The sequence below is a fragment of the Sus scrofa genome, chromosome 7, assembly GCF_000003025.6.
Source record: "Sus scrofa isolate TJ Tabasco breed Duroc chromosome 7, Sscrofa11.1, whole genome shotgun sequence".
NCBI lineage: Eukaryota > Metazoa > Chordata > Mammalia > Artiodactyla > Suidae > Sus > Sus scrofa.
Window position 1 is genome coordinate 110,104,862 of NC_010449.5, and position 21,095 is coordinate 110,125,956.

The window sequence follows — 21,095 nt, forward strand, 5'->3', positions numbered from 1 at the left end:
ATACAAATGAAACAAGAGCTTACAAATGACCAGCAGGTCTCCAGTAGACAGACCCAGAAACACTGGTGCCATTTCTGAAAAATTCAATGGGCTCAGCTCAGTGGAGAAGAGGTCCAAAATATCTCTAGTGACCAAGACAAGAAGGGAAAGCCCAAGGATGCAGACAGAGTCTGGGTTCCCTATTCTCTGCTCCCCTGAGAGCCAGGGCCAGAAGTGAGCTCAAAGTCTGGCAACAGTGTTGCCTAAAAAACATGTTGGATGAAGGCGAAGTTCATTTTCTAAGGCTGTTTCTAGCTCTAACATTATGGGACTCTGCCTTTTAGGATCTCCCATTTCAGACAAATCTCTACGATGCCCCTATTCTTGGGCCTGGCAAAACAGAGAAGGACGAAACTGCATGTTTGGAGGATAGAGAAAAGTAGAGGCAAAAGCTTGACCTTGGAAAGTAACCTCACTGGTCCAGCTGGTGGGACTCCCTGGCTTGTTGACTGAAGTACCGTTTTCTCCAAGACCATTCTGCCCCTGGATGGCAGCAGGCACTGTGTTAGGAGAAGAGCCAAGGTTCAGGAACTACTCCCCATCACCCCTTTGAATGGGCTGCATGGTAGAGCTCTGGTCCACATTTTCCCCACACTGGAGTCCTCCGTAACCTAGTTAGGAGGAGGGCTAGCTCCTGACTTCAGGCATATGCACCCCTCTTCATTCTTTCCCTTCTGTTCTTAACTAATGATGCTAAGCCCAGCTGGCCCTTCCTAAGGACGACGATTGAAGGAAAGTGCTCTGGGCCTTCACACGCAGGCCATGGTGGGAAGAATTACCAACACAAGTTTTTGCGTGCATTTATGAAAGGCACTCAGTCCGTAAAGAAGAAAAGAAGAAAGGAAGGGAGTAGATGGGAGTTCCTGTTGTGCCTCAAAGGAAACAAACCCGCATAGTATCCTTGAGGATGCAGGTTTGATCCCTGGCCTCACTCAGTGGGTTAAGGAGTTGGCGACATAGCTCAGATCTGGCATTGCTGTGGCTGTGGCTGTGGCTGTGGCTGTGGCTGTGGCTGTGGCCAGCAGCTGCAGCTCCAATTCGACCCCTAGCCTGGGAACTTCCATATGCCACAGGTGTGGCCCTAAAAAAAGTAAAAAAAAAAAAAAAAAAAGGAAGGAAGGAGGGGAATAGAAAGAGGGAGGGAAGAAGGAGCAAAGGAAGATGGGAAGGGAGGGAAGAAGGAAGAGCATATACACAGACGACACAGATGCAGATGAAAAAAACCCTGCAATATGGAGCAGCCCCTGACTCAAGTCTGCAGCTAAAAAACCCAGAAATTTTTGTTGAATTAGTTTCTGCACCAAATTTCTAAATAACAAGGTTCTGGGTCTAGGTGCTGCCATTTTCTAGCTGCATGAAGAAGTCCCATTAACTGGATGGCCCAACGTGTGAACTCTTGCTTTTCCTAAACTCAAAAGACCGGACGCCCTTTATAAACCCTTCAGTGTGGTTCTGGGTTTGTGTTCCTAGACAACGTTTTCGCAGGACCCTTCTCGTAGGCCTGGCTCTTCCTCACTAACCCTCAGGGCTCCCCGCACAGCCTGCAGATAAAGTCCAAGTTCCTCAACGTGGTATTTGAGGCCTCGTGGGCCTGGCTCCCCCAAGCCCCCATTTGGTCTGTCCATTCTAACAGGGCTCATCTGTCCTTGAACCCACCTCCACCTGCACGTCTCTGTAGTTTTGGGTGGTTCTGGTCTGCCCGGAACACTCACCCGCTCCCTGTCCCCACGCCAAGAGCTACTCACTCAGACCTCTTCCTGGAGGCTGCCATGACCCAGGTGGCTGCCAGGTGGCGGGCGGCACCCCCTTCTTCTGGGCACAACCCTTTCATTGCGCAGGCCACGTGCTACCACATTTATTGGCTTCGTGGGTTTCACCCCCACTAGAGGGCGAGGTCCTTTGAGCAGAAACAATGTCTCACCTCTATCACTGGACCTCGGCCTTAGAGCCTTATGCGGGCACATAGCAGGCATCCAAATACAGGTTTGTTGGGTGAAGGGATGAATGAATGAACGATCATCTTCTCCCCACACTTGAACCCCAGACGTCCTTTAGAGGATTGAAAACTAAGTTTGAAACCCCTCTATTTGTCACTTCCTCCCTGTCCTCTCGGTAGGTGCATATTCTGTGCCTTTTTCTCCCCCTAACCTCTCTCATTTCTCCCTTATTCCCCTTTGTCACTTTAATGGCATGCCAGCTCCCAGCCGCTGAGCAGCTTACGAGGCCAGAAGCCTGGCAAGAGTGACCCAACCACAAAGTATCAACTCCCAGAAGCAGTCTGGGCGAGCTGGGGACCTCGGGAGGCAGACAGAGGCCTTCCTGCAGTCTGTTCCTGGGGACTCAAAGTTTGTGCCAGGAGAGAGTGCCTCCTGTTTTGAGTGAACCAAGGAAAGCCTGAGGTGCTGGATTCCAGTCTGGAGCCCTCCTCCACCCAGGCTGGAAAGGAGCAACTAGCAGCTAGAGGGCCATCTGGCAGGAATACCACAGAGGGGACCGGGGCTCAATGTTCCCTGCCCCTTCTACCAGTAGGTCTCAATCCTTGAGCGCAGTTTGGGGAAACAGCTGCGGGTTTTGAACTGGGGCTGTGATTCAACCTAGTGTCTCATCTGCCTTCCTTACCCCTGTAGGGCAACTGGGAATAGGGTTGGGGGAATCTAAAGGCCAGCAGAACTCTGGTCCTGGACCCGCCCAAGGGAAGGCTGAGTCATCTTCTCCCCTGGGTACTTTCAGGGTCCAACCTTTGAATAGGAAAGTGAAAATTAGAGTCACAGAGAAAGACAGTTAGCAAAACAGCGCAGTGACCTACGTGACTGCTTCCTCTCACTCAGGGCAGTGTGGCCACAAACGGCGCTATGGCAACGCTTCCAGTGTACTGGCCACAAGCACCTCCTTGGGCCTCCACTTGGATGAGTTAAACACCAGCCCAAGGACCTTCTGGAATCTTCCACAGGCCTACCTGCCAGTTTGAATGTTGGCATAAGCCCAGATCCCCCAGCCGAAGAGGAGAAGCATGAGTACTGCGTGAGAAAATCACTCTCGGACTCTGAGGAGGATTTGAGAGAAACTTGAGGGGCTGGAGCCCCACAGGGCAGCTGGGGGGAGGGGCAGGGCCAAAGGACTATTGTTTTGTGGCTACTGCTACTATTTTAACCCCCAGCATAATGGGTGGTTTCCCATAGTCTCGTTGCATTCAGAACCACTGGATAATATGACTCCCAAGGGGAAATTTGGGAGCAAAGGGAAACGATGACCTGGACTCAGAAAGGCACCCCGAGTCTTGGGGTGGGGGAAGGGGCCTACCCAGGGCACTGGGAGAGCGGGGAGAAAGCAGCGAAGGGAGAGAGGACAAGGACAGGAGCAAGAGAAGGCAAACCCTGTTTCCTCATAAGTATCCAGTTCCAGGCAGGGAACGTCTTCCTGGCCCACTTAAGCCCAGGATACAGGGCCTCTGAATACTTTGCCTGGCCTGGGGGTCCCCGGGAGGCAGGGGGGCAGGTTCTGTGCCCCGCAGGGCAATGGGGTGCAATACCCCTGCTTGCCACAGCCCTGCCTAAAAAGGGCATTGGCCCTGCTGGGGTCTGGAGCCCCAACCCATATCTCACCCATTTCTGCACTGGCGCCACCACACACCCTCCCAGATCCCACCCTGCTAAAGGGATGGAACTTTTCATTAAAAAAAAACAAAACAAAACGGGAACCATCCCCAGAGCAGAGAAAGACTGAACTCCACACAAAGATTGTAACATTCCCCAGGTCCCTAACCTTCCCCACTCCAGCCCTCCTGGCCCCCTGAGTCCAAAGGGAAGAGGGCTCCTCCTATGTGAAAGGATCTCTAAATGCCAAGGGGTGTTTTTGAACGGGATCACACAGGACTTGAAAGAATCCCATAGGAAACAGAGGAAGTGGATGGATAGATAGATACAAACGGTATCAACTAAACTGCAAGAGGAACTCCTTGCTGAGGTTAGCCAGCCCGCATGCTGGAGCCTGATGACACAGCTCCAGCAGAATACAAGGAAGGAGAACCAGGCAGGAGGGGGCGGGGAGGGGCAGCCCAAGGTCCCCGGGGATGATTTATCCACCAGACCTTTGCCCATAGAGGCTTCTAAAAGGATGGGAACAAGAGAGGGAGACAGAAAAAGAGGAAGGTGAAAACACTACCTGGTCTTTTCACTTATGCAGTGGTACCTATCCCGGCCGGCCCAACCCATGTTCTGACGAGCAGAGGATTTCCGACTTTCCCTGGTGGGGTTACAGCCCCTGAGCTGTCACTCTTCTCCTTCCCCTGAGATGGAGCCGGGTAGCAGGAGTGCGGAGGGCACCGCCCCACCACGCTCTCTCCCTGGAGGAGCCTGACGCATGCATTTGGTGCTTTAGCTGAGACATGGAAATGGGGGGGTGGGGACGGGGCAGGAAGGAGGTCTTAAGGGCAGGTGGCACCCCTGTGGTTTGCTGCTCATCTTTCAACTGAGGTAGGGAGGACCGGTGCCCTGACTCCCAGGAGGCGTGGTGGCCTCACCTTAAGAAACTCATCCAAGGGATGAGATGCCCTGGCCGGTCCAGGGTGCCACAGAGGACAGGAGGTGGCATCTTCCGGGGCCCCCTTCCCTCTACTATGGTGTGGATTCCGGGTTTGGATTAGAAGCTTTCCTGCAGGGAAAAGCGTGGAAGAAGAACGTGGAGTCGAGAGCTAAGCACGACTTGAGTTCTATATTCCCGCCCGTCACCCACTGTCGGTGGCTGTGACTTTGGGCAAGTCCAGCCCACGGCACACGGGAACTTATGTGTCTGTTATTACAGACAGGGCAGAGTGTCAAGCTTGAACTTCTTGAAGGGCTTGACAAGCCAGCAAGCATTGAAAGGCTCTTTGGTTTCTCTTAGGGCTAAGACATAAATAAAAAGCAAAAGAAAAGGTGGAAAAGAGAAATATAACTCCTGAAGAAAAAGACGCATCGTCTTCAGGGGCTGAACCCTGGGTCAGATAGCTTTTTTCACTGGATCAATTGTATTCTTCTGGGTACAGTAGCCCAGAGGTATTGTAACCCAGACAATTCTAACCTCTTGACTTTTTTTTTTCTTTTAATCTTTTGTAAGAAGCCACCTCTTGTTTTGTTCTAGTAGCCTTTGCGACATCTTCTGGATCTCTTGTCGGAAAAGGTCAGGAAGCCTGAGCTTAAAGTCACAGAAATGGGGGCAATCCCCACAGCCACAAGCACTGAACACTCTTTTTTCACTTGATGAGGGTTCATATTGTACGTATGCTTCCCTGCTCCGTTTTAATTGCTGGTTCTCTGCACTAAACCAGCCCCCAGGGAAGAACATGGAGCCAAGACCTGCTTAGTAAAGTTTCCCGATGCTTCCAAATACATGTCTTCCTGCTCCGCATGTCATGGGCTTGGCATATAAATTAGTGCTGAATGGCCCTCAGCCCTCATGCTGACCTGAGGTGAAGCCAAGCATTGCCAGTGTCCAGACTCCAATCTCCAAAGATCCCCTGGTCGCAGTCAAGTACGCTTGGCACAGGTTTTCAGATGTTGGTGGATGACTTGTTTTGTCATCCACCTCTGAGGGCCCTTGGAGCAGCCAGTCCCACGAAAGCCCCTCCTCTGTCATGAAGCACAGCTCAGGCTGCAGGTGCAGAAATCCTGCGAGGAAACCGCCCCCAGAGCTGGCCCTCCGCCCACCTCATCCTCAGAGGCCCTCGCTAATCCCTTCAGCTCAGCTCCCTTGGGTCCTTTTTAATGGCCTCGGGCCACCTCTTCTTGCTTTGTACCTTTTCTGAAACCACTCTTCTGGAACATCACACTGTTCAGTGCCTGGCCCTCCTGAAGCCCAAGGCTCCCTTTAGCTTCTTGACCAGTCTCTATGCCTCAGAGAGGGTGGGGTAACCCCTCAGCCCCAGTGCCTGGTAGGTTCGCTTCTCCCCCCGTCACTCTGAATGCTTGACACCCCGGGAAAGGGGTCCTACCCCATGCAGAACCCATGCCCCGGTGGGGAGGCAGAGCCCCTGGCACTGCCCAGATGAAACACACGTTGCAGGCCCTCCTCTCCCTAGGCTAGGGAGTCTTCCTCCGCCCCCTGCCCCAGAACGAATATAATTACTTTGCCTATTTGTTTCTGGAAGGCATCTTTGCCTATATCCCCCTCCCTTTCCACCTTGATCAGTTTTCATTATTCTGTTGTTCATCCCCCAAGGATTCAGACTTAGAAGGAAAGAAAAAGGCCAGGAAATGCTAGGCTCTTTCTGCTTTCCACTCTTGATACCCTTCTCGGGCTTGAATTGGGGGGTGGGACGGGCAGAAGCATGCAGAGAATGGGGTGCCCAGAGGGCAGACTGAGGAGAGGAAAGAGGAACATTTGAGAGAGAAAAAGTGTTTATACTGCAGAATATTCATCCAGCCTCATTTATAATATGCAGTCAATTTTTCATGCTGAGTTATTTCCTCTAGGAGCTCCCTAAAGGCCTGGGAAGCAGGGGGATGGGGGACATGGGACATGTCCCATTCTTCTCCTTGACACACTCATGCCTGTTTTCAGGGATAAGAACTCCCTCAAGTCAGCTGGGAATTTGTCCTGGATCCCAGATCCCACAGTGCTGAGCTAGTGCCTGGAGACAGCCCAGGCGGATATAGAATAGACAGGGTTGGGTGGGTCTCGAGTTCAGTTCTGTGACCTGGTTTGGCCATGGGGTGGTCTGGATCCCTCTCACCCCACAGGGGACCACCCCCCCCCATTCTGTCCCCATCTCGGCTCCTCTTTCCCTTAGGGAGGAGACAAATTGCTCAGCCCCACCCTCCCACCTGCCAAGGCCTGAAGGGGATACAAAGCAGGAGCTCTGCTGAGGCTGTTCCTTGCCTCCCCCACCTCAGCCTTTAAAAGATGGTGTGATCCAAGGCACTGCACAGATACAAAGTGTTTCTAGAAGAGAAATCTTCTGCAAACATGTTGTTCCTGCCAGGAAGGTAGGAAATTCTGCTTTGGTTGATGGGGACCCCACACCTGCCCACAGTACACTTGGCCCTTTCATGGGGCTGCCCCAGGGGGTCCGCTGTCAAAGCCCATCACACCATGTCCTATCCCCTCTGTGTGGGACCTCAGACTTCCCTCTGCTCTGTTGCCAACAGAAGGGAGTCTCTTTTTGACTCTGGGAAGCCTCTTTCCCCTCCAAGTCATTGTGCTTCCAGTCAAATAAAATTCTTCTGTGGGCCTGGCTTTTGAAACAAGAAGGCAAGGAATCCTCCCCCAAGGAAATGGAGCCAGAACCTGGGAGCAGCTTGATGTGAGATGCGGGGCAGGGGTGGGGGTTGGAGACACAAGAAGAGGGAGCAAAGCTGCTATGCTGAGTGTTCCCCAGTCACACTTGACTTTGGGAGTTACAAGCCCTACTGTAACCAGGGGCAGGTAGAGCTTATCTTCTGTTCATCTTTTCAGTTTGGCTTAGTGTTTGGGATTTATTTCAGTCATTTGAAAGCATTCCTTTCTTAACAGAAAATGTCTTACCACAAAGGAATCCCAAGTGAGGATTCGCTGCTGATATCCTTGGGACAAAGTGATCAATCTCAAATATTATTATGCAGAATTACTATTGGGAACCACTCACATCACCCTCCCCACCCCACCCCCACCCCCACTCCCTAACCAGTCCTTCTCTGCCCTCTTTAGGATGCCGCTTCTTACAGGAAGCCTGCTTTGACTGTCATGGTACATGCCAAGTCTCATGCTCTCTCAATTCCTAGCACTTTCCTTAAAATTTCTTGTACTTTTGGACAGAATCACATCCAGTCCTATGATCTTACTTCCTCCACCCCAGGAGGATTGACTGCCCCCGAGCACATTGCACAGGGCTACCTACTACAGCATGGGATGTTTGAGGGCAGGAACCAAGACTTTGCCATGCCCTGTCACTCTGCCAGGGCCTCACACAGAGCAGGGCTCCATAAATATTTGTTAGATGAATGCATGGATGGATTGGATGGATGGATGGATTGGATGGATGGATGGATGGATACATGGATCATACAGTCTTAACCAATTACCATCACCATTAGCTATTTCTCCCCCCCCTCCCCACAATAATTCAGTGGAGAAACTGTCTCAAATTCGCATTCACTCATGAAAATAAAGGAATGGCCCATGACTTTTCTTCTTTCTATGGAATCAGACAATGAAAGAACAATGCTCTTTAAGGCACAGATTATTGTTCTACACAAAATGTGGAAGCTTAGGGCCACAAATTATGCCAGCATTATGTGCCTTTCCATTTCATACATTTGCAGCTTATGCTGTTGATTCCAGAGTGATGGAGTTGTCCAAGGTCTTCATTTCAAACTTCTGTCGTACTTGGCCTTGCACTTGTTCTTTCCCTCAAGTGTCTGCAAATGATTCAAAAGTGCCACTGATGTAGGCAGTTTCTAGATAACATATTACAATATCGTAAAACATTTTAACATCATCACGTTCTAGGTGAGAAAAAAAAATCTTTTATTTATCCTGAATGGTTCCAAGTGAGGTATCCTCAAATGACCTTAACAATTCATTTAATAAACATAACTCTTTCCAATGGATTGTGAGAGACTTTTTATATTTTTTTATTAAAGTAGAGTTGATTTACAATGTTGTGCCAATTTCTGCTGTACAGACCCAGGAGACTTTTTTTTTAAGTTTTAGATTCTTATGATGTGTTTTGAAATGGATTTCTTAGAAGGAGTCATACACAAAGGCAATGGATGTGTGCTGACCTGTGTACTGTCTCAAATTCACACAGCCATGTATGACTCACACTTTAAAACTGGAATACTTTTGTGTTGAGGTGTTTACACTACCCTGGTTCTTATGGTTGATATAAATTCATAGAAGCAATGAGCTGAAAGTTGCCGTTGGGTCAGTGTTCTGTTGCTAGATCTCTTCCAAGATATTTTCCATTTGCCTTGACCCCTACCCTTTGCCAGGGCTCCCCTCACACACTGTGATCCTTCCAACCTCCCCCACAGCTCACCCCAGATTTGGGTTCTCTTCCTCTGCTCATACGCTCTGCAGAGGCCTTTCCTCAGCACCAAGGTTGGATTTGCTACTGATCCAACAAAAATCTTCTGCTCTCCTACTGCGTGCCAGGCACCGTGCCAGGTCCATGTAATCGAGGAAGGGAAGAGATCTCCATGTAGGGTTCTCACTGTGAGGAAGATAGACCATTACCAAAACGGAGCGACTGTTGTTACCAGGGAGCCATTGGAAGGCCATGTAATCCAGTCCAGGAGGGGCAAGGAGGTTTCTAGAAAACCGATCCCCATAGCATAGTCCCCAAGCATTAGAGCACCCGCAAGAACACTTCTGGGATTCTCAGGACTAGCTGGTGAGGAATTTGAGGGGCAGGAGCCCCGCAGAGCAGCAGGCAGGGTCAGAGGGATACCATTTTATGACTATTGATACGATTCATCCCTGTGAGGCCAAAGCAGAAAGCCCTTTCCAATGAGAATGTTATATCTAGGTGCTTCGGGGTTTTCTAAGAAATGTAAGTCCATTTACTATCATTTGGGAAAATTCTTAATCTTCAGCAAAGGTATCTCATGACCCTACCCCTGTTCTCTGAGTGACTAATGCTACTCAATTCCAAATACTGAACCCTCATGAGAGAATGAGAGTGAAAAGAGTAAACGATGTCTTAGTATTATTCTAAAAATAGTTCTGACCTCATGGACACCATGAAACAATCTCTTGGGTGTAAAAAATCATCAGACAATAATTTTGAGAACTACCAACACTGAGAGCCTTTAAATGGATTCCGAGAATGCACCTGGGTTAAGAGGGAAGGAATTCCATGATTAGTATATCTGCCTTGGGCAGAAGAAGTAAGGGGCGGTGTTCGTCCGTCATAGATCTGACATCCCCACAGGACATAATTTCATACTTCCTATGGTCATGGACATTCAAAACTGTATCTGTAGTAATCAGATTCATTGTAAAATGAATTCCATTATCTATATATCTAAATGAGAGCTATCCATCAAAGTAGTCATTTTTTGTTTGTTTGTTTGGTTTTTTTTTTTGCTATTTCTTTGGGCCGCTCCCGCGGCATATGGAGGTTCCCAGGCTAGGGGTCGAATCGGAGCTGTAGCCCCTGGCCTACGCCAGAGCCACAGCAACTCGGGATCTGAGCCGCGTCTGCAACCTACACCACAGCTCACAGCAACACAAGATCCTTAACCCCCTAAGCAAGGCCAGGGATCAAACCTGCAACCTCATGGTTCCTAGTCAGATTTGTTAACCACTGTGCCACGAAGGGAACTCCAAAGTATTCATCTTTAGAGTTTAGTTATTTTAACTATCTATCACTGTGATTAAAATTTTGGAGTTCCCACCATGGCACAGGGGTTAAGACCCTGACTGTAACAGCTTGGGTTGCTGCAAAAGCTAGGGTTCAATCCCTGTCCCAGCACAGTGGGTTAAAAGGATCCAGCTTTGCTGCAGCTGTGGCCTAAGTCACAGCTGTGGCTCAGATTCAATCCCTGTTCCAGGAACCTCCATATGCTGCAGCCATTTAAAAAAAAAAAAAAATGGAGCTGTTTGTAAACCCAAAATACAAATCAAATTCATTACTTTGTAGGCACACTTAATTTTGACCAAGAGGACTCTCAGAAATTAGATAAATTACTTATTCCACCAGTGGAGTCTTGGCTCCAATTCATGGGGAAAAAAAAAATCTGCCTTGAAGGATACAAATATGCTAGGGTATTGAAATTATTCTACCAATAATTTAAGCCTCTGTATTACATGGGGCACAGTGCCTAGTGTTGGGAACAGAAGTGAAAGGTCTAGTTCCTGCCCTGAGGAGCTTCTCATCTGCATCAGACTGACAAGGAATCCAGCCTTTAAATCCAGCAGAGTGGACTGAATTGAAGGCAACTAACTCCTTCTGAGGGGGAGGGGACAAGTGGGCTAAGAATTTCCAGAGGGACCTCTCCAGCTCAGTACTGAAAGACTTGAAGGAGCCAAGTGGTCGCAGGATGGAGGAGGTGGCACTTAAGTGAAGAGGACTTTCCAAAGGGGCAGGACCTGCAAAAAGCTGGAGACAGAGAAGGAAGAGTGGACCACTGGGGAGCTTGCAAGAAATCCAAAATGGTGGCTGTGGAGGCTGAAGTTTGATGAGACAGAAATGCACGCAGGTCCTGATAGACCAGCACTTTGGGGTTTTAAATCCTGAAAGCCAAGGAAATCCACAGGCCAGTTTGCATTTTGGAAAGATCACTTTGAATTCCTACCACATGCCATGCACTGGGCCAAGCCCATGAGAGCAATAAAAACAGGAACCAGATCTGTCCTTGCCCAGCCCATGACCAGCAATTGCATTGGGTTAGCCTGAGGGGACAGTTCATGGCCTTGGCAATTGTGCAAGCCACTTGGCCTTGCTTGGTCCTGCAGCCAAAACTCACCTGTGACTTCACGGCATACCTCTCTCACAAATAGGGAGGGAGACACAACACAGACAAGTCAGAAAGAATCACACCATCTTTACTAGAAAAGTGCTCAAGGCACATGACCCATGAAACTGCTTGATCTGGTGAAAGAAACTCAGGTTTGGAGCTGATTCACTTGGGTTGGAAGTTTCTTAATCTCCCTGAGCCTCAAACGCCATCTATGAGATGAAGAAACCCAACTTGCTTCACTTGGAAGACTAAGCAGCGTGTTTGTAAACTGCCTAGCAGAACACCTGGTACATAATAGGTGCTCAAAAACAGTGGGCATTTTCTCTCTACCCATTACAACAAGCCCATGGTTGGTGGATGCAAAGCAGAAGAGCAGAATCAAATACAACTTGAAATATTGGCATCCAAGGAGTTGTCCATTTTATATGGGCAGACTTGTCACAATGTCTAATTCAGTGCCTCACCTAGAAAATGTGCTGTCCACCCCCCCCCACCCCCAGCAACATGCAATCAGGATCAGATAAAACCAGGGAAATGAAAAGAAAAGTGCAGTAATCACACGGGGTGAGGCTTCCTCTTCTTGCGTTGCTACAGCCTTCTCCGCCTGCAAGACCATGGGTTTCCATAGGCTCTGCCTTGATGAATGCCTGTGAGTGTCCAGCCAGGCAAGAAGCCTGTCCCCAGAAGACCTGTGGTCCTGAGCGTACCACCCAACCCAGCCGCTATGAACCACTTTTGGCCCCACAAAAGAAAGGAAAACAGGAGAGACGTTGGATTGGATCTTCCAGAAGGTCTTTGTTGCAATTTTCTCCATCATTGAAAAAAAAAAATTACATCATCAAATAAAGACAATAGCAGCACAGCTTATTGAAATGTTACAAGCAAAGTTGCTTTTGTACTTTTCCTAAGAACATTACGAAATTCCCTCCTCCCCCCCCAACCCGGCATTATTTTCTGTAAAATGCCTTTTTTTCTTTTTAAAGCACCATGAAATCCTACAGAGAGAAAAATAGGTAAGACAACTCCACACGTGGGTTTATCATTGTTAAGGGGTCCCCTGCCTGTGACTCTGGGACGGGTAAGAAGCCAGAGGCTGGCCCGTGGGTTGGTTTGCATATCGCGTCTAGGCACCTTCTCCCTTCAAGCTCAGCGCCCTGATGGCAAAGGGGAGGTTTCCCAGTTGTCCTTGGCAGCACAGGACTGCTATATGGATGGAGCGGGAGTCTCACAGGGAGGGGGCTTGGTAATGCACAGGGAACTCTTTTGAGATTTTTCACTTACGAGCTGAGGACAGTAAGATTCCACATCTCTTAGCTACCTGTGGAAATGATCACTTTCAGTAAAATCAGAGGCACCTCTTATTTTTCCTCACTGCCACTGCACTGATGTCACATGAATTAGGGACCACCACGGGAGGACTGAGGTTTATGGGGACTGTGGGCAGGATGCTGAAGGACCACATAGCTGGTTCCTCGTGCAAGGACATAGGGCGGGACTTTATTTACAGCCGTGGAATCGGCGCGCTCTTCCAGAGTTTCCAGACGCAGAATTTGCAGTATCCACAATGCCAAATTAAAGTCATCTTTGTTTGAGAGAGTTGCCATTTTTATTTTTTAAGGCCATTACTAATTAGCTCTGATGCTCTACCCTGGAGAGCTAGCTAGCTCCCTCTGCTCACGCAGCACTGTCTTTGCACACAATTGCATCATAACAGTGAGAAAGAATAACCCCCATTTGAAACATTAGTGGGATGCAGGAAGCAGAGGCATGAAATGCAATACTGGCTTTCCTTAAACTTTTTTTAAAGAGAATCTCTACATGTCTGTTTTCCTATTGTTCAGAAGCCACAGTACATACACATTGGAGGGTCTTACATTCTTATCTAATACAGCGAATAAAAATCTACCCTCTCCAAATTCTGACCACATTCTCATTAACCCTCAAAGCCAAGCATACAAATGTATGAGCAGAGATGACTGAGCAAGGAAATATGATCCCAGGGGGAGGCAAGGGGTGGTGTGCCAACACCTAGTACAACTAGGACTTTCAACATGAACGGTTCCCATAGAACCCAAGCAGCCATCTCCTCTGCGTGTGTGCACGTGCATGTGTGCGTGCATGTGTGTGTGTGTGTGTGTATAGGTGGGTGGGGGTCTAAGTAAGAAATACCTGTCTAGAATATATGAGTTCATAAATCAGAGGGGATATTTACTATAATTGATTGCAAACAACAATAGCTCAAAATTCTTTAGTCTTAACACCATGCCAAAAAAAAAGAAAAAGCCCCCATGCCCCAAGTCCCCCAGGGGACAGTGTGCTGTCAAGGAGAACAGAGTGAGCCTATGCAGGACACTGTCCTAATTTGGCCACCAGGCTCCCAAATACATCTGTTTCTCCATCAATCACCCAGAAGACAAATCCCAAAGGGCAAGAGACTGAGCTCTCGTCTTTGCCTAAAATAAGTGGGGCCCATTACTCAGTATTTATAAATCCAGCTAGAAGTGTTCTTAGTACATTTCATTAAGTCACAGACCAGGGAATGGTCAGAGAACTGCCAAACTAAAAGGGACCTTGACAATGATCTGTGTTCAACTCCCTCGATGTGCAGGTGATGTAGCAAGGGGACCGAGAGGCCCAAGGTCACAGGCTGGGACTGGGGAACACAGACAAACAGCCCGAGTCACCTTAGCTGTAGGTCAGGGACCCTCCTGCCTAGGCGCACATGAGGGCCCTTCCCCCAAAGTGATAAAGGCTTAGAGTCACTGCTGGATTAGGGCTGGGCATTGAGCTGCAGTCTCTCCAAACCGTTCCTTGGCTCTCACCAATAAACCTCCAGATCTATGGTGGAGCAAAACTTTCCATGTCTGATTACCAGGAGAAACAAAGGACACTGCCCTGTGCCCTGTGTGCAAAATCAGAATGTTTTCTCCAGGCGGGGGGGACGGGCAGCTGGATGGACAGGGCTGTGCCCACATGTGTGCGGAATTTGCAGCCACTTAACCTCATCCTCTCAAACTCTATTTGGCCCCATGTAAAAAAGGTAACTTTCAAGCAATTCCAAAACCCCTGGCCTCCCCGCAAATCTTAGTGGTACCCACACAGTGGAGTCCAGCCTCTCGTGCCCTCTCAGCATCTGCTCTGAGGATGTTATAGGTGCTCAGACACTTTGCCCTCAGATCTAAGCGATCGATCTCCACACAAGGAAGACTCTTGATGTTTCTCGTCAGGGCCTTGGCCCCATCTGTTCGTCGGAGAACTCTCAGCCAAAGGCTATTTTTGATCCCTCCACATTCCTGGGATTTGACTGGTCTGGGCAAGTGTCTATGCACACACCCACACCCATTGCATTTGGTAGAGTGTGCAGCTTAGAACTTTGAATTGTTTTGCTCCAGCTGGAGGCCGAGTTACTGCAAGATAAGCAAGTAAAGTGCAAAAGCGCGCTTGCAAAGGGCATATTTAACAATGCAGAAAGGGCGCCACATACAGAATACTGTCCAGGAAGCATCTGCAAGGGCAACACGTTAGGCCAAGTTTATACAAAGACCTCGTACCGTCTTGGTCGTCAAGATCTTCTCCCCACCTCTGTAATCTGTGTCCGTGAAACTAAAAAGACACATGTGGGTACACACACACACACACACACACACACAAGAGTGCATGACACAGACGCTATAGCAAAGTCAAAAGTAGACTTTGGTCAGATAGACTTTGAACACCAGCTCTACCACCTTCTTGCTGTGTGCTCTTAGGTAAGTTACTTAGCTTCCCTGAGCCTCTGTGTCATCATCTGTGTAATGGGTCTGCAAACACTTCCGGCAGAGCAGAGTGTTGCTGTGAGGTTTCAGTGAGCCCATACCCATAAAGTGCCTAATCTAGTGCCTGGCCCACAGAAGCCACTAGAAAAATGACAGGGAAGCCTCTTGGCCAGATTTGGTGATAGGGTCTAGAATTTTAACCCACCACTATAAGGAAGGTACCAAGGAATAGAGGGTGGAAACCCAAATGAACAAGATCCTTGGACAGGAAAGCTTTGAACTTGTCAGAATAAGAAAGCCCCAGCTATCTACCAATTTCTTAAAACAGGCTGGAATGAATCCCATATGAAGAACCAATACCCACACCCGCACTTACACTGTTTCCCAAGTGTCTGTTGTTGTGCAAACACAGGATGCCCCCAGGGAGGCACAGCTCCAGCCCCATGAAGGCATGAACCCAGACCTACCTCGAACAAGAAAGGGCCTCATCAAACTTGACTTTTATTTGACTCCTTCCCAAAAGCAACACCACATCTATACCTAGAGTCTAAAATCGGGGGCCAGAGGGACAAGAGGGGCTGCATGTGCTCCAGACAAGAGAGAGCTCTGCATTTGGGGGAGCTGGGCAGGAAGAGGTCCACCATGGTACCAGAGGTCAAGGATGTAGTGGGCATCATTTTCCCTGGAAGTCAGAAAGCATTAGATGGTTTCTGGAAGTCTCTGCTACCCCTGTGATCTTCTGATAAGTCCACTCTATGTATCAGTTATGCCATATCCTCAAAAGGTGGCACTGAGCCTAGGAGGCCCATGACCAGCAGCTTCCTCGTATTTCCAGGTCCAAATGCTTAAGTGTGTGGCTCAAACAGCCACGTTTGAGCCAGTCTGATGGTAAGCCAACTCTGAAAAAGGCTGAGGCACACACAGGATGCTGGCCTAGGACAGATTGTTCCCTTTGTGATAAAAATCCACTTAGAACCTTCCTCTCCCCCACTGCCCTTCACTGAGTGCTCTGCCCTCATGGAACAATCATAATTGTCCCCACGTGTTGGTTACTGTGTGCCTAGAAACAAGCAATCACAGTGGTGTTCCAACTTGGGGGGCTAGCAGGTGTGGGTAAAGCAATGAGCAAGGAGAAGAAGGGATGCTTTCAGAATAAAGGAACACCCAAACATAAACGTGAAATCTTTCAAATACTTCTTTTAAGTATTATATTTTTAAATGGCAATAATGGCACTTAAGCTGCAAGCAATGAAAACAATTCAATCGTCCAGTACAGGGGTTGGTTGAGGGATTAATTTTCCTTTTGTTTGCAGATAGCAAGACTAGACCTCATGTCACTACGTCTATCCTAAGACACCCAAAGGGACAAGAAGCCCTGAGATGGAATGATGCCATGGTCCTCCTTGGTATGTCTTAGACATGCAGGACATCTATGTTTATAAAAATGCAGGGTCCGATAGACAGAACAGCAAGCCACCGGCATCATGCAAGGCAATAGTTTTGGTATTTTTTTCCCCCTCTTATCAAAAGAAATTGTAACAGAAGCTCCTAGAAGAATGAACATGAACATTTCAAAACCAGTTTATTTTCACCATTGCACCCACTGAGGAAAACGCATGATTTTTGCCTGTCACCATGCAGCGGCTGAGGTTGAGTTTTCACCAATGCTTGCAAGTTCATGTGCACTACCTGCCCCTGCGAGAAAGACAAAAATGCAGCAGGCTTCTGTCATTGGTTAAGGTAATATCCACAGTGTGATGTGTTTGTGATTTTTTTTTTTCTTTCGTAATGAGGAAAGCAATTGCACCTTTTAATGTGTGCTCTGATCTGCTTCCAACAAATTCCAGGTGCTCTTGGGTCCCAAGGACATTCATTCATTTGGAGCTTAGAAAGCCTAGATGTGCACTGAATGGTGTGTATCAAAATTGGAACTCAGAGCAACATGCCCAAATGTCCACTCTTACCCTAGTTGCCAGTACCAGCTCACCCCCTAATCCGGTCCCCTTCTGTGTGTGCACGTATCACTAACGGTAGGTCCAGGAAAAGACACACCTGTTCCTTTCAGATGGCTGGTCTAAGGAATAGCTGCCCTTTTCTACCTGCCACCGCGGGGGCAGTGCGGCATTGGGGCACAGCATCACCTTGGTCTCGCCCTGGACACCTGTGTCTGTGACCTCCTATGCCAGGGAAGCCTCCCTGGGTGTCCTGCAGTCCTGATCGCAACTGAAGTCCTTGTTCTTTGATTCCTTTTGGCAGAGCAAGCTTTCTCAGTCGTTTATGGCACAGTGAAATATATTCTTCGATGCTATGTAATTTCAGACTAACAAGAAGTCTTGTTTAAGGCACGTGTCTCAGGGTGAATATTCAAAACAAAACAAAACAAAACAAAAAAACCCCCACAACGCTCCGTCAAGTCCAGTGTCCTTACCACTTAGTTTCTGTCTTCAAGTAATGCGTTGTTCTCAAGCTCCCTGTCTTTGGTGTCCGTGGGGACCACCCCGTTCTCCATCCCGGCCGGCGGCTGGATGCAGTCAGTCAACATGGCCGTGCTCGAGTGATCCGAGTTACACACCTTTTCCGTCTCCTCCTCTTTCTTCTCCTCATCCAGGGAGTAGTTCCGGAAAGTCTTGTAGATCTTTTGCACGTCCTCGGGCAAGGTCTTTTTGAGGTCCTTGTTTTTCCTCTTGGTGAGCCTGGAGGTGGACCCGAACTTGTTGATGATGTTGTCCTCCGAGGCCCCCTGCCCGTGTTTGTTCAGCTGCTCGGACCCCTGCAGGCGCAGGTTGTTGGGCCGGTTGTTGATGCTCTCCTGGGACGAGGCCTTGAAGCGGCCGGCGTCCAGCGCGGCGAAGACGGAGCGCTTCTCCGGGGAGAGCATGTCGAGCGAGTGGGCCCTCTGGTCCAGGCCCAGGCGCCGGCGCTCCATGCTGCGGATGGTGGCCGCCCGCTGCAGCTTGTCGTGGATCTCCACGCTCAGCCGCCGCCGCGTCTCCCGAAACTCGGCCGTCACGTTGGCCTTCCACTCGGCCGCGTGGGCCTTGATCTCACCCACCTGGCCGGGAGACAGAACCACCACCACGCGCTGAGACAGTCACCTCCGACCCGGAACCCCCAGCACCCGCAGCCCCTGCGTGTCCCCACCAGAAGGAGGCCCGGAGGTGGTGGCGGCACCTGCACCCGGCAGGACGGGCAGGATGCTACCCTGCCCGGGCCCTTCCTGCAGCCCCAGAGACCCGTCTCAGGAGGGATGGGGACCCTGGTGGGCGGGGGAGCCACGTGGACGCTTGAGAAACAGGAGGCGATGACTGAAGGAGAGGCTGATGGCATTGCGAGGGCAAGAGCGATACTTGGAGTTGGACAGGCCTGAGTTCCTGAGTTTCCACCTCCTTTTCCACGGTCTGGCCTCATTCCTCCAACATAACTCTGGGGTAGCCCTGCCTCGCTCACAGAGTTTTTCACGTGACTGCATGGTGGACATGCACTTAGCTGGGTCCTGGGTAGGAAGCAGATGTTCAGCAGATCCTTTGCCCTTCTGGGTCCCTCTAAGACCTCTATCTGGGGAGGGTGACCCACCTGTCCCAGTCAGCCTGGGAATGACCTGGTTTTAAAATGGAAAGTCCTGGGAGTTCCCGTCATGGCACAGTGGTTAACGAATCCGACTAGGAACCATAAGGTTGCGGGTTCGGTCCCTGCCCTTGCTCAGTGGGTTAACGATCCGGCGTTGCCCTGAGCTGTGGTGTAGGTTGCAGACGTGGCTCGGATCCCGCGTTGCTGTGGCACTGGCGCAGGCTGGCGGCTGCAGCTCCGATTAGACCCCTAGCCTGGGAACCTCCATATGCCACAGGAGCGGCCCAAGAAATAGCAAAAAGACAAAAAAAAAAAGACAAAAAAAAGAAAAAAATAATAATAAAAAAATAAAATTAAATTAAAAAAAAAATAACGGAAAGTCCTGTGTCCCAGGTACCCCCTCAGTCCTGGGCAACCTGCTCAAGTGTCACCCTCTGCCCGGGCCATGCTCTGGCCCTGGGCTATCCAGCTTGCCCTGGTTCAGTAAGATCCACTGGGGCACCTGGAAACCAAATTTCCCTGGTCAGGGTGCAGGAAGGGGCGGGGCCATGTTCTGCCAAAGTCCATAGAACATACTTCCTTATGGTGCAGTGTTGCATGAGGATCAGTACCAAATCTCTGGGCTCTTTTTCAGCAGGGCTAATTCATACAAATCTCGTGCTTTCCTGTACAGATGAGTAACTGGGATTTCTGCACTGAGGAACATCAATATTTATGTGGGTGCTCTTTTATTACAGCTGATTTTCAGCAGGTCACTTAGCTCTCTGGAGAATCAGACTGCAGAGTGCCTTGACATTGCCTGTGCAAGCCAGGAAAATTAAACCACTGCAACCAGGAATGATACTGGAGACGTCTCCATTCAGCAATGCTCTTCCAGGCCCTTCTACATAGAATGACCACATTCTGGGAAGGGAACAGTCAGTCACTCTTAAAGAGGCTGTCCCTCTTTCTGTTTCTTTTTTTTTTTAAGAGTATAGTTGTTACAGTGTCATGTCAATTTCTGCTGTACAGCATAGCAACACAGTCATAACATATATATACATTCTTTTTCTCATACCATCTTCCATCGTGTTCTACCCCAAGAGACTGGATATAGTTTCCTGTGCTTGGACCTCATTGCTTATCCATTCTAAATGGAATGGTTTGCATTGACTAACCCCAAACTCCTGTTTCTTTGGGGTTTTATCTCTTTCCTTTCTTTAGTACTTCCCTGCTCTGGACTCACCCTCCTCCTTTCTTATCTCTTTTCCTCTCTTCCCAGAAAGCTACATGGATATTTCTTTCCTTCTTTTTTTTTTTTTTTTTTGGTCAGGGCCACACCTGTGGCATATGGAGGTTCCCAGGCTAGGGGTTGAATCGGAGCTGTAGCTGACAGCCTACGCCACAGCCACAGCAACGCGGAATCCGAGCCACGTCTGCAACCTACACCACAGTTCACGGCAATGCCAGATCCTTAAGCCACTGAGCGAGGCCAGGGATCGAACCCCCAACCTCATGGCCATAATTCTTTACATTACAAAAACGTGCGCATTTATATGAAGGAGGAAATGCTGAGTGCCACCGGCCATAAAGAGATGTATCTGCAGGTCTAAAAACCAGGAGGGGATGTAGTAAAAGGAAGCCCTTGAGTTCACGTCCCCATGGGCAGCCATGGTTCAATGACTTATCTCATGCAGAATTGAGAAAAACTCACTTGCTGATTAAGGGCAATTGCACACACCTTCAGCTATAGTCTACCTCTGCTGACTATGTCTGGATTTTTTTTTCTTTTCAATTTTTAAAATGTTGTTGTTTACTAATCTTTCCAGGATCTGTGGGTTGGTAAGTAAGTCACCAGATTTTCTCACCTGCCAAAAAAGGATCCAGAAATAACTGCTATTCCATTTAATCTGGCGTTTAAAACAAAAATCCATTTGATTCAAGGATTCAAAACGAGGAAGCCTATGAACCCCCCATTTAGTGGGAAATGGTCTATCCCATAGAACAGAGACAGGTAATTCTTGGCAAGAGCTAATCTGATTCTAGGAACATACACGGAATCTGGAAGGAAGCCTACCTCTTCCTTTGTCTTTTTGGATAGAACCCGTAGCCAATCTCCGATCATACTGAGGACAGCTGCAAAGTAGGCAAGGCCAACAAGGATCCAAAACCACACTAAGGGCTTATACCACTCCCGGTAATTGATGCCAGCGTTTCCCCCTGAAAACAACCAAACGTTACTTTAACCAGGATCTAGCAGATGGTCTTTGCAGAAGAAACATATCCCAGCCCATGCAACAGAGATGTCACCCCATTGCCATCTAACACTTGGCTA

The 21,095-nt window shown here is 48.9% G+C and overlaps 1 protein-coding gene across 4 annotated transcripts in view; it reads right to left on the minus strand.

Annotated features, from left to right (window-relative positions):
• KCNK10 (potassium two pore domain channel subfamily K member 10) overlaps positions 12,226-21,095 on the minus strand; it is a 154,791-nt gene continuing 145,921 nt past the window's right edge. For all 4 annotated transcript variants that reach the window (XM_013978357.2, XM_013978356.2, XM_021099591.1 and 1 more), the window contains 2 exons: positions 20,838-20,980; positions 12,226-18,266 (listed from right to left, as the gene is read on the minus strand). In XM_013978357.2, coding sequence (XP_013833811.1) covers positions 17,646-18,266; positions 20,838-20,980 — 764 coding nt within the window. In that variant the 3' untranslated portion in view covers positions 12,226-17,645. The remainder of the gene's footprint in view (positions 18,267-20,837; positions 20,981-21,095) is intronic.